Here is a 13,440-nt window from a genome sequence, read left to right as displayed (position 1 = left end):
CACCACACGATGATGCCCTGTAGCTACAACTCCCTGCAGTTTAGGCCTAGTGGCTCCCATTTAACCCAGAACATTGATGCTGCTCTGGCCTAAACACCAAACTGCAAGTTGTTCACGTTCTATTAATCTTCAGGACTTCTGTCACTTAAGAACTTCACTAGATTCTTCAATAAAATCTGAGAAAAGAGAGTTTGTTCTATTGGCAAAGACTAGAACAGCTGGAAAGGATGAGAAAATCTTCATAACTTTTTCCTGGAAGAACAAGTTGACAGAAGTGGCTTTGATGTATCAAAATGTGGAGAATATTTTCAGGATACTTAAAGACAATTACATGTCCAATTTTGATTCCAATTTTTTTTTGCAGATACTGGGACAATATAGCTTCAGGAGAGGATGATGATTCCACTGATACATCCTGGGGTTTCTGTTTGCTTGGTTGATTGGTTGGTTTTCCCTTTCTTTAAAGCCAAGCAGCACAAATGAGCATAAGGGGCTGTTCCCATCCTCACAAAGAGTAACCAGTCTCTATGGATACAGTCCTCGTTAGGAATGGATGCTAGGCACCACAACTTAATGTGAGTTACTAAATCAAGGAAATCACTATTTAATGCGAATTACTAAATCAAGGTAACTGTGTTATGGAAAAAACAAACCCCATAAGAGACGGTCAAAACAATTGCAAAGAATGTGTGTGCAATTCTTTCTTTTTGCAACTGACTTCAGTAGCTTAGTTGTGGTGTGTATATGAGAGCAATATCTATCACAAAATGGATCTTTTGAGGCCAACTGCCTCTCCTGTTTTTTGGAGTAGAGTGCTAGTCAAGATCACTTCAGCTCCCCAGAGACTACAGAAGGAGATATTCCTCATTCAAGTAAGTGTGTCACTGCTCTTGAGTCTCTTTCAAATATTTCAAGGGAGCTGTAGCAGACTCCAGCTCTGTAACCCAGAGATTACCACGTGTCCTTTGTGCCCTTATCCCACAGGATTAGAGTTAGATCAAGTTCTTTACGTTGCCAAGGATGCTTCCCAGTGTGGCCAGACAGGAGGTCCCCTGGCAGCCCCACCGCACCTCCAGGGACTGTCACTGCCAGCCCAAGGTCCCTCCCCGTGGTGGCTGCAGGGAGCTGTGGGGTCCCTGCACACCCGCACAGCCACACAAGCTCCCCCCAGCTCAGCCCAGGGCTCCAGAGCAGTCTCACACCTCTGGTTCCTGCTAAGCCATTTCATCCCAGTGCAACAACAGAGCAACAGCTCAACCTGGTGCCTTCATATTGTGCATGGAACGTGCTGAAAGAGGTAGCTGTCAATTTCTTATCATTTCCTCCCAAAAAAAACCCCTCCAGGTCTAAACAATACAAAGCCTTCTTCATACATCTTTATAGTATGGTAAAGCCATAGGAAAAAAGAACAGAAAAATATAAATCATGGTGAAAGGAACTACTATAGCCTCAACTGACTGCTTCTTCACTCATGAAAATGTGATCTGTTTTTCAAAAGCAACTTCTATTTAGGAGGAGTTGGGGATGCATTATGCCAGTACACAAAAATAAACCCAAAACAACTGGGTCCAATGAAGCCTGGAAAAGCTCTTTCTTTCCTCCACAAGAGAAATATATTTTTGCTCACAATGATTAGCAAAAAATAAGGATTCTTCTGTTCACTGTTGAAATAGATCAATAAATCTTTAAAAAAGCAATCTTTAAGAGTCTTACCTCAGCTGTGGAAACAAAGGAATCTGTGGATGCAATGCTTAATGTATCTCGAAGGCAGAAATCATCTCCATTATCCTTTACAGTAATGTCTGTGTTTTTATCTTTAAAATTAAAAAAAAAAGTTTATTAGACAATCAGAAAATTCCACTTAAGTCTTGAAAATGTGTTTCATGTGTACTTTAACACAGTATTTCATTTGGAAGGCACAATGTTATACTACTGTAAGAGTAAATTCTTTTATGAACTACTAACACATATAAATGTGACTGTTTTTCTGCCTTTAAAGTGGATTTTCAAATATCATCCACAATGAACTGGAAGAAGACAAAAAGACTTGGCCAAGGTTTTGGCTTTTCTTTTACAGACTACTGATGATCTCTTTATCTTATGATATGACTTTGTTACATGGATCTAGATCCTCAGTCAAGTTTTTGACTTGGCTGTGTTATGTAACAAACTGCTCCATACTCTAGCCACCACTTTTATTTTTCTAAATAAAAGTTTATTAATAAAAAACCACCACCACATTTTACTTTTACTTGAATTTGCTTCACTTTCTACTTTTCATGCCTTTTTTCACTTGCTGGTTCCTCCTGAGAGCAAGTGAAGCTTTTCATCTTCACTGCATCCTCTTTCCTCAAAAAGCTTCTTCATTGAAATAACACATCCAGAAGTATTCCCTACAGTACTAGAATTCTTAAAGCCTTTAAAATAACTGTTATTTTTTCTTAAAATCTTCTGCAATACAGTTTCTCTCAGTTCTGCTTTACTTTATTCCCAGATTTCAACTCTTGCACTTCTGGGATGGTTTTATTTTCACCATATAAAAACACTTTCACAGAAGGATTAAATTCGTAAGTCGGTAAGTCAGACTTTGGCTTGATGTAACCCATCTTACATTCCCAGTAGAGCAGATATATTTATTTTGGGTTACTTTACCTTCAGACATTACACATGTGTTCCTAAAAGCCTGTTTTATCTCCAAGAGTCAGCAGCAACCAGCTACCCAATGTCATCCAGGCTTGTTGCTAAGGCACTACTTCACTAAAAACTCCATTACACAGCGGAGTGGCCAAACGCCAATTTACTGGGATGGTTTACTCATCACTTGCAATGCTACAAAGCCACATTACTTAACCATTACTTCGGTGGTTGTTATGGTTTTATTAGTTATGGACTTGGAATGACAGCTCAAAAACTGCACAGAACAAATATCTGTCTTTGGGAATATTCACTGAGGGGAAAAATGATTCAGAGTTTGGACAAAGATTTTACTAGAGCGAGTTAGGCAAATTGCAATCGCGACTTCACCACTATTCATATGAAGTCTGATTTTTTTCAGCTCATTCTTACTATTTCTTTCTTTTGACCTCTTAAAACCAAGAGGAAAAGTACTGGAGCTTAGAAGCTGGTCAAGAAACAATCACATTCTGAAATCTGAAATACTGGAACAGAAAAGCAAACTGTGGTTTGTAAAGCACTAGCTTGAGGTCTGCTTAGAGTACATAGGTAACATGATGTTTCTTTCTTATTTCTAACTCATTATTTGCATTAATTCTCTTCTAATATTACATTAGATGATTTTCTAATATCACTTTTTCACATAAGAGTTTGCTGAACTTGCAATAATACTGCTAAACCCAGGGTAGTACAGGCATCTATAGACGGCAGATTTTTTGGCTCTCCTTTTTTCAACCTCTCCTTTTGCCAAAGCTGCTTTTATTGTTATATGTGACTTTATAGCTCAATAACAAGAACATATCCCCAGACTGATTCTAAATAATTTAACTCTGGGTTATGTGGTTGATTACATATAAATGGGAACAATGCTGTTTAACTAAAATGTATTCCACATACATTAAAAAAAAAATTGGTGTAAGCGAAGGAATCACAGCCCAGAACAACACAGAATCAGGGGTTCTTCCATAGATCTTGCATTCATCCTGTTATAGACTACATGAAGCTCTAGAGTTAATAAAATTCTAATTTAATCTATCTTTGTTGAAAAAGTCATAATTCCAAGTTTTCTAATATGGCCTAAAACTATCACCAAGCCAGTATGCTTTTAACATGTTAATCAGTTGAATATGGAGTATCTGTGTTTTCACTCAAAAAAAAAAATCTCAAAAAAAAATCTCACTGCTACAGAAAAAGACACGAAATTTGCATTTTATGAGGAAGAAAAAGATTAAAAATAAGGTTGGAAATGCTGAGTGAAATAATACCTTTGGCAAGTGATACGTACACACAAAGCACAGCCTCCCTAAAGAAAACCAAACAGCCTTGTCAGCTATTTCTGACTTTCAGGCCAGCACCACCCTAATACCCTAAAACATCCTTAGCCAAGCAGGTGCTTATCAATACCCAGGCCATGAAGGGAGCATGCTCTTATGAAAATTCACCATGGAATTTCACTAGGGTGAAAATGAAGTTACAGCTGGAGTACATACCAAGCAAGTACCAGCAGAACATTCTTAGACACAAGAACACGAAAAAAAAGAGACAGTGGCGCAAAGAGACTCCTGGAATGAACAGCTGCAAGAGGAACTCACCCACCAGTGCCTGCAACTGCTCACACACTCATCCCTACTTCTTATGGACTCTAATAACTTCAGGAGGGGAGTACTAGCAAGTATGTGAGCTTCAAATATACTTCACCTATTTGAGGAGCCAAGGAGTTATTTTGGGTTCACTTATATTTGTAAAGAGGATGAAGTAGAGTTTCAGATGTTACAATCATGGATCTTGATTGTAGTGCCTTAAAATGTATCTATGGTCATTAAATTATATTATTACGGTGTTAAAACATTGAACAAGATGGAGGACTGCTAAAGCTTGTGAAATTACTCCTAGCTTTATAAGGTTTTGCAAACAACTATCTATTTAAAACTAAACAAGATTAAAGAAAAAAGACCAGAACCAAGCTATTTTCACATCTATTTACAAAGTACTAATCCAGAATAATTGTTTTTGTTCTGGTAGGTTTTCACAGTAAGACAGAGCACAGAGCTAACCCCCTAAACTCTCAGAGCAACATCTGACCTTCATAACTGCACAGAAATCAGCTTTTTAGTATTCAACTGGGAAGCATTCACCTTCACATAACATTTTAGAACTCTGAAAACTGTTTCCATGTTATCTTCCTACAAATCCTGAATGAAGCATGGCAGGAGTTCACAAGCGAGTTTGGCACTTAGCTGACACATTTAAAAAAGGAAAGCACTTACCCACTAGTAAAGAACTCACTAGGAGTTACAGACTTTAGTACCAAGTACCACCATTAAAATCATGGTTCCCTATTCTGCCCAACCATCGCACTTCAGTGGAAAATTAATGCAGTTAATACATCACAAGCAGGAAAGCAGGATGAGAAAGTAGAAACTTTACAGAGTCTGAAGAGGAAAAGCCTTGCAAAGGAACCACTTATGAAAAGTCATGGTACCCTCAGAGCAGCAGGGGCCCAGTGTTCTGCCAGCCCACTGTATGCTCAGAGCCCTTCGATATGTGGCGTCCTGTCCAGTGAAAGGAATTACAATAATCCAGTTCAGACAGCAGCATGAATCAGTTCAGTTCCATGAGAGTGTGCCACAGTCTTCTAGCTAGTCGCAAGTGGCACAGTGGTTTGTCACCACTTGCTGAAACATCCAAAAGCAGCTTTATTTACATTTATAAATAGTGATAATTCTGAGAGTGCTGATCATCACTTCTACCAAGTAGCTGCTAAAGCACTACATGAAGTCTTACAGGATGCACCCAGAAAGCAGTGAATTTTACATCATGTAAAATTCACTGCTTTCATATTTATAAAAAGAATACAATCGCAGCCTTCGGTGCTCACAGACCTTTGTCAAGGTAAGCTGTGGCTGAGTTTACTGCTGAGCCTTCAAATAACATCCTTAACAGAAACCTCAGTAGTTTTCATGCAGGGAATAATCTTCTGCTTATGTGTGAATAGAGAGCCAAATCTTACTTCCTTGGAAAAAGTTGACTTAACAGAGCTTTCATAACTATTTCCAAGCACAACTATAATATTCAGGGCTCACATAAAAGCCTTCTACTTAAAACACACTCATATAGGTATAAAAAAGTCCATTTTCAGGGGCACTGGGTTCTCACCTAATCATCATTATGCAAAACCCAAGATGTTGTTCAGTCACTGTGTTCTGTATCACTTGGATGTTATTCTTAAGACAAAAGTACTACAGCTGACTAAAAGCTGAATTAATTGTCATCTGGAAAAAGAAGCAGTTTGCCTAAAATAATCTCATAATCTTCAAGAGATTTCTCCAAATACTTTGGAAAGAAATAATAACAATTTCTGTGATGTTGATAATAGTCTGACTATTTTCAGACATTCAAGATGCTGACTTTGTCCATAAAGTTATATTATCTGCAGAATACCATATTTAATGGTGTATAAAACAAAACAACATGGCTATTGCATTTATATCCTATTGCTTTCATTCTGCAAAGGTAAATAAACAGCACAAAATTACATGTGTAATCATTTTAGTCTCTCCATGTAAAAATCAAGTGTACCTGAGAAAGGAATGTAAGTTCAATTTATTTCCCATAATCCATGCACACAGGTACATCAAATTACAGAAAAGTATTAGGAAATACTATATAAATTTGATATTCTGGAATGGTGATAAATGAAATTATTATTTCAGGATTTAAATCTGGTAAAGCATTCTTCCATAATATTGATAACAGAGTTGGAATATTTTCTGATAGTTGATATTTCTTTTTAAGCAAAGAAAATACCAAAGGCTAAAAATATAATTTTATTATAGAGAATATGGCCTGTGAAAGCTGGCCATATTCTCTATAAGCTGTGTCTGAATCATCATAGCAGGATTTATTGTAAAACCAACATTTCAAAATGGAAAGACCTCATCATGAGAAACTCTACAATCTCAAGGAAGAGGCAGAATGAACACACACGGTGCTATGTTGCTAAAATCTGAATTTTAAGAAAACAAAGCAGTATCTGATATGTACTTTATACCCTGAATTAACACATCATGTGTACTGACAGCTGAGAAATCAGCTTAGTAAACGCAAAATAGATGTATGCATGTGTTTTTCTCTCTGATTTACCTCTCTGGCTTTCTGCTTTACAGACATATGATCTCAAAGCAGATTTGAGACGTGTATCTTGTGTAAACTACGTCACTGAGAGGTCTCTCCCTATCACACAGCCTTTCATTTCACTGAAAATGTAAACACTGATTCACAACTGCACATTATATGATTCTACTCTTATACAGCGTTACATTTTTTCACAATTTCTTTATTCTGAACCTAAATATCTTCCCTGATTTTAAGGTTTCAATCCCTATTCTTTATAGAAAAGTTTTGCTTCTGAGCACTCTACTGCTTTCAAGTTCAATAGTTCAGGTAACAGCTTCTGTACATTGATATGATTTGAGAAAAAAGATTTGGCAACCAAATGAAGTTTACTCAGTTGTCTAATCCAGACAGAGTCTGTTTGGGTGGATGTGCAGCACAAAGTTGTCACCCCTCCTCACAGGGGCACTCCATTCTCCTGCAGTTCAGAAAGCACCACATCTCTGCTGTCCACAGCAAAGACCAGTTTGAATTCCAGCGCTGCTTATTTCAAAGCTGAGACTTTGAAGCCCCAGGCTTTACAGCACAGCCCTGTGGAGCCTGCCAGACACCTCAGTCACCAGATTTAAACGTCACTGCCTTTTCTCAGCTCTTCACATCTCCGAACCAAGTGCAACCTACTGCTATTCTTGTACAGCCACCTTCTAGTGACAATGGAATGGTCTGTTCAACCCCATTCAGTGTGATAGTACATTAACTCATGGGGATGCAGAGCAGATTGAAGATGCAATGTCATATTTAGAGAAGAAGGAAGTACAAGGTTAACTTTCAGGCTTCCACATCTAGAAATTACTACCTTCAGTACCTTTCCTATGCCAGAGGCCTCCATAAGCAGGTTAGGTAGAAAGGTCCTCTCACCAGACTGACAGAGGAGTCTCAAAAGTAAATGAATTTCTCCCTTTGGTCTCAGTTCTTCCACACTTGTGAGTCAGTGGGCACTTAAAAGCAGGATGTTTGTACCAGTGCATTACCAAGAGTATTCCTTCCTTTTTTCCAAGGCAGTTCATTGCCCCCTTCTTGCCTTTCCCACTATGCATTTCTTCAGAGAGATATTACCACACGTAATGATGAAAAGGGACAATAATAACCAGCAACTGTTGCTCAGCTCCTGAAACTTGTGGTGTTTCTAATTGTATCTTCAATTACTTTTTTTCCAAATCAGTTTCTTAACATGTTATACGAAACTCAAAAGAGCAAACACTGTAGTATTCTGGCATAAAAACTACTTTGCTGGACACAGCATAAGAGTATGGGACCATCCAAGATGATCTTGTCAAGCTAAGATTTCTGGGGAGGTTTTTCTGGGGAGGGATGCTGACATTTCAAAGCAAGAAAGACAGCCTGACAAAAGGAACCCACACATTCATTTGTTCTTCCATTAAAAGAAACATATGCTGCCCAGCAGTTGATAATTCCACTTACATGTATGAAGACAGTATCAGAAAAATCTGATACCTTCTCATCCCTGAATTATCAGACTAAGACAGAACCAGCTATACAGCTGGTGATCCTCAGTAAAATAAACATCAACAGATGCAGACATACATTTGTGTTTTGGGCTCAGACTCTGTATTCAGAATGTTTGACACAGAAAAGCTCTGTAAGAACAGCCTAATAATCTCAGTGTTCCCTTCAATTTCAGGGCAGAACTATTTAACACAACACTGCAGTCTACAGTGACACTGCTCAGGAATGTGACTGGCTTCTGCAAACCCAGCTGCACACAGATATGGTTTAACAACTTAAATTTCTAAGACATATGCTTAACTTTAAGCAATAAGACTTAAAGAATATCTGGAGTCCCTCACTGACTGGGACCTACTTGTATTCCACTTGTCCCCAACAATGGGAAGGAATGAGATAAGAATCCTTATAAGGTTGTACTCTATGTAGAGTTCTGAATCTTTAGTTTACTAAATAAGACCAATTATCAAACTTAAACTAAAAAACCAAATTAATAACACTATAAGGTTGCCAAATGCATTAGTAACATATTAATGCTTGAATCATAATGCAAGTAATTATTAGAGCAACCTGAGCCAATCACCTAAGCTATGTACATTCTTTGTTATTCAAGCTTTGCTTTATTTTCCCTTACTCTGGTTTACCACAGATAACTAATACATTGACTAGACAGCAACTTTAACGGCATCTGTTTGAGCAGCTGCTAATCAGTGCCAAGCCATGTGGAAATATGCATACATTTACCTTTAAATACTCACAGCCTTTCTCCATGTAGAACAAGGGCAGCTTTAAATAGCAGGAGAGAGAATAAAGCCTGGTGTGATCGACATGTGCTCTTGAATCAGTTACACCACAGCTCTTTGCTACAAAACTGGATCATTAGGTAAGGTGGGACATGTGCACAGTCCAGATATCTCACAGAGAACTGGAGACAGTAATTTATTTAAAAAACACCCTGTAGTTTGAACCATCAAAAGGGAAATCAGACACATCTCAAAACCAGTTACTTTTGCTAAGAGTTTTAGCAATTAACTGCACAAATAGATGCATGAGAGAAAAATGACACATAAGTAAATAATTTTGCTCCTTCCATTGTTATTGTTCACTTTTGCTGTAACTTTCCACAAAAATAAATTTACTCCCACATAGTTTCAACTCTGAAGCATTTCAAGCTGAAACAGAAGTTTAAGAAAATTGTAAGATATTAAAAGACCATTAGGAATGAAATGCTTACACAAGCTACTTGAGCCTTCCAGTTATAGGGTAAACAACTAAAAAAAAATGACACCCCAAACGAAATGCTTGGCAAATAAATGCGCAAAGGTGTAGTGATGGGGCATGGCTCATGCTAGGTAACAAATCCTGTCAACAGCAATTCTTGAAGACTGTGCTGTGTGGATATACCACAACCTTTTATGCCACCTTGACGGGTCACAGTCTTCCACTTAAAGGGCAGCAAGATTTAAACATAGTAGACACATTCATTAAGAAAAGTTCTTAGTTTTTGGGTATGTCCACATGCACACAATGTTTTAATTTCAAGTCCTTGAAAATATACTGCAGACAGAAGTGTATCTATTTTAGTTCTAACTAGTGAATTAATAAAACTATAGTGCAGAGATCTGTATTTGCTGATTTTATGATTGTGTCAATATTCCATTTTGATATTGAGCGCCAAAGCAATTGGAAAGCTCAAAGTGTTGTTTCTGCACTTCCAAGACTAAGCTACCAAGCCAAGAGAGTTGATTTCCTTGGAAGTCTCTTCAAATTCTGAACTATCACTGCCTTTATCTCCCTGAGCCTGTTCTGGCTCACTTTTCTTCATTTTGCCCAAAAATGTTTCAGACAAGCCTCTCTTAAAAGCACACTGCAATGCAAAAAGAGATTGTTTTCAGTGAAATTCTAAAAGAGGAATTGGCCCTATGGACCAAAACATGTTCCTGATCATCAGTTTATATAACCTCACACTGCCAGTACTCCAGCAAGAAAAATAAACACTTATCCCACCCTCACTCCTTGCCATCTGATTTTTCCTACCTCTAGAACATTTATACTCACAATATATACAAACTAATAGAAGTTAAGTGCATGTACACCTTTTCTAGTAAGAAAAAGAATTTGCAAATTATAACTTGTTAAGAATGTATCACAAAAACATGAGAGAGGAGAAATAAATAAAAAAAACAACAAAAACCTCCTGCATTTGGAGGCCATTTTCCACTTTTATATAACTTTTCAAAATGCAGGCAAGCAGTTATTAATTCAAGCTCTGACACGTGAGGAAAATGATTACTTTACTCAAAAAGAAGGTAAATATGTACTTTTAAAACATTTTTTTTTAAACTGGGAAAGAGACAATTGCAGCTGCCCACATATTGTAAAGAACAAGAAGAATTAGTTGAGATGCACTTTGTGTTAGGAGGCCTGAGCAAGGATGCACAAGAACAGCTAACTGAACAAAGTCTGGGAAATAAAATCATTGGTGGATTGTGGCTCCATTATAAGCAGCTTTTAGAGCTAAAAGGAGGACCAGCTTGTATTTCATTTGAAGACAAGTTCCCAAGGGAAGAGAGACCTCTTAAGAGAGGAATAATCTGGTCAGAAAAATGAGCAAAGGTGATTTTTATAAACAACAGTTAAGTCCATGTCAGACCAGCAAGTTTTAAATGGACAAGGCAAGACAAAACATGGCAGGAGTCAAGAAGTGAGAGAGACAAGGGCTCAGACAGGAGTTTTGGTGTGGACAGAAAGAAGACAGGGCTCGGGGATGCCATTTAAGGGAAAGCAATGAGGTGTATAAATAGCCTGCACTGCTGGATCTAATGGCAAAGCTGTTGGGCAAACAGTAATGAGAGTCCTCAAAAACCAGAAACATTCTTTCTCATCTTACTGGAAGTGCTTTTGGAAAAACCTCCAAGCTAACTGGCCATAGTAAATGACCTTGACTTCTCCATTGCTGGGTCAGTGAAGAGTAAAATAGAAATTCTTGAGCCACTGTTGAAAAGATTTCAGCTTCTAGGATTAACATAAAAATACACTCCATGTTAGCAAATAGCTACAAAAAGATACATATTACGAATAGCAATATTTTCCAGCAGCAGTAACTTCACTGCATGTCTACGCAAAGCTACTTTGCATTTTTAGTAGAGTTTTGCCAAAACTCAGAGTATCACTGAGAAAGCCAAGCATTATAGTATTTTTATAGACAAAAATATTTTTGCTTCCGTATTAGATTGAACTTCTAATGACCAATCTTACTCTGCTCAAGCACTGTACCTCGGTGCTTTGTGATAAGCAATAAGGAATTTTATGGACAGCCATTTAGAAAGGAAGTGTTATTAATATTGGACAAAATGCCTTTAAAGGGAAGATTTAAATATTACTGATTAGGGAACACATACAATCCAATTCAAACATCTGCACTTTGACTATCTCTTGGGTGTCAGAAATAAGGAGTTGCAGCAGTAAGTTGCAATATGAGAGACCTCATGTTTTAGCAGTTATTGAACTTCAACAAACGGCAATAGCTAAAAATTATGTTCAAAATATGCATTTTTTTTTAGAAATAGATTGGAATAACTTCTGTGGGCTTTTCCTCAGACTTAGAAACATTGTTTTCTTTCCTTTTCATTCATTAGTTGGGATGAATACATTTTCACATTTAGAGAAAAAGCTGTTTTCTTTGTTTTGATTTCAATCCTGTTCGAGCCACTAGAAAAATGGTTAGGCCTTCTCCAAGAAATTAAAAAATTATTTAATGTAAATTTATCTTGAAGGAACAAACCAAGCAAAAGTTTCCAAGCTAACATAAAAAGTTACATGACTTTAAGTTATTTTACAGTATGTAATACCAGAGCTCACCTAAGTGAAGTATTACAAACTGCTCCTCATTGCAGATTAGGAATTATAGCTAGAAACATTTACTGTATATAGGCAAATAAACTACACTCAAAATATTTTTTTTTCCAATAACATTTAGAGGAAGGAAGAAAATACAGGCTGTAGATATTAATCCATGGATAGGAAGACATTACAGAAGTCTGTGTTAATAAATTATATAAAAATGAGTTTTCAACAGCTTCAGTGATTATGCAAAGATTTTTGTTGGTTTTAAGAGCTGCTGAAGAAAAGGTTCCTAATATGAAAATCAGTTCTCCAAACAGTTTTGAGACTAGGTTAAAGGCTGCACTTATTCTCTCCAAAATGCCAGGCATATCTTTGACTGTGAGAAGAAAATTAAAAAAAGAAACAGACAAACCTTTCAACAAAATCATCCAACAGCACAGACCTTCGTGACAGATTTTACTGTGGTAGCTCAAACACCTAATTTGTTTTAAGCTGTGTAACTGATACACAATAAAAAGTAAGCATTATAAAAATAAAAATGTATTAACACTAAAACATTTTAATATTGGCAAAAAGTTTAAGGGCCAGTGTACACAAGTCCCCATCAGTTTGAATGCCTGCATTCCTTTTTACAGTAGAAATTAAAATAATAATATGAAGTATTAGGAATTTAGCACTGACAAGGAACAATTTGAGAATTTTCCCCTCTGACCTGAAATTCTGCTTGTAAATAAAGCTATTGTTTCTCTCCCAACTCTTTGCATTCCTCCCAAGTTAACTCGACTAACATTTCAGTCTGCTAGGAAAGATCTAAATAGGAAAAAAAAATGCAGAGAGCCTTCTTCAAGGGCAGACTACTGAAAGTCCTGGAAGCTTTTAACCCTCTACACACCTTTACATTCATCAGTCAGAAATAACAGGATGAATATTTTGTTTCACAGTTTTGTGCCAAGTGCCTCCTTTTTGACGGAGTGCAGCCTCATGGCTGCCCCAGGACAGACTGTTTGTAGGCTTTCCATGCTGGTTCACAGTACTCAAAGAGGCACAGCATAAAAACAACCACAGTTTAGCCCTACATATTTATTTATTTTCATGTCCAGAAGTACTTTTTCTACAGAAATCCTATTTTAGCTTCCTGATTTATATGATAATACTGAAAGTCTGGTGGAGAATGCAACAACAGTGAACACAATGGCATTCCATTATTTCATCTATTTAAAATGCAAGTCTTTTCCAGGGAGGTATTAATAATTTATAACTCAACAACAGCTTACCAAGTTGAGA

General features: G+C 37.1%; 1 protein-coding gene across 2 annotated transcripts in view; it reads right to left on the bottom strand.

Annotated features, from left to right (window-relative positions):
* Window positions 1–13,440, bottom strand: part of MIGA1 (mitoguardin 1) — a 34,922-nt gene that overhangs the window by 11,791 nt on the left and 9,691 nt on the right. For both annotated transcript variants that reach the window (XM_030953755.1, XM_030953756.1), the window contains exon 8: window positions 1,714–1,814. In XM_030953755.1, the coding sequence (XP_030809615.1) occupies window positions 1,714–1,814 (101 nt within the window). The remainder of the gene's footprint in view (window positions 1–1,713; window positions 1,815–13,440) is intronic.

This window comes from Camarhynchus parvulus, chromosome 8 (assembly GCF_901933205.1).
Source record: "Camarhynchus parvulus chromosome 8, STF_HiC, whole genome shotgun sequence".
NCBI classification, from domain to species: Eukaryota; Metazoa; Chordata; class Aves; order Passeriformes; family Thraupidae; genus Camarhynchus; species Camarhynchus parvulus.
This window is presented reverse-complemented; position numbering and strand designations above follow the sequence as displayed.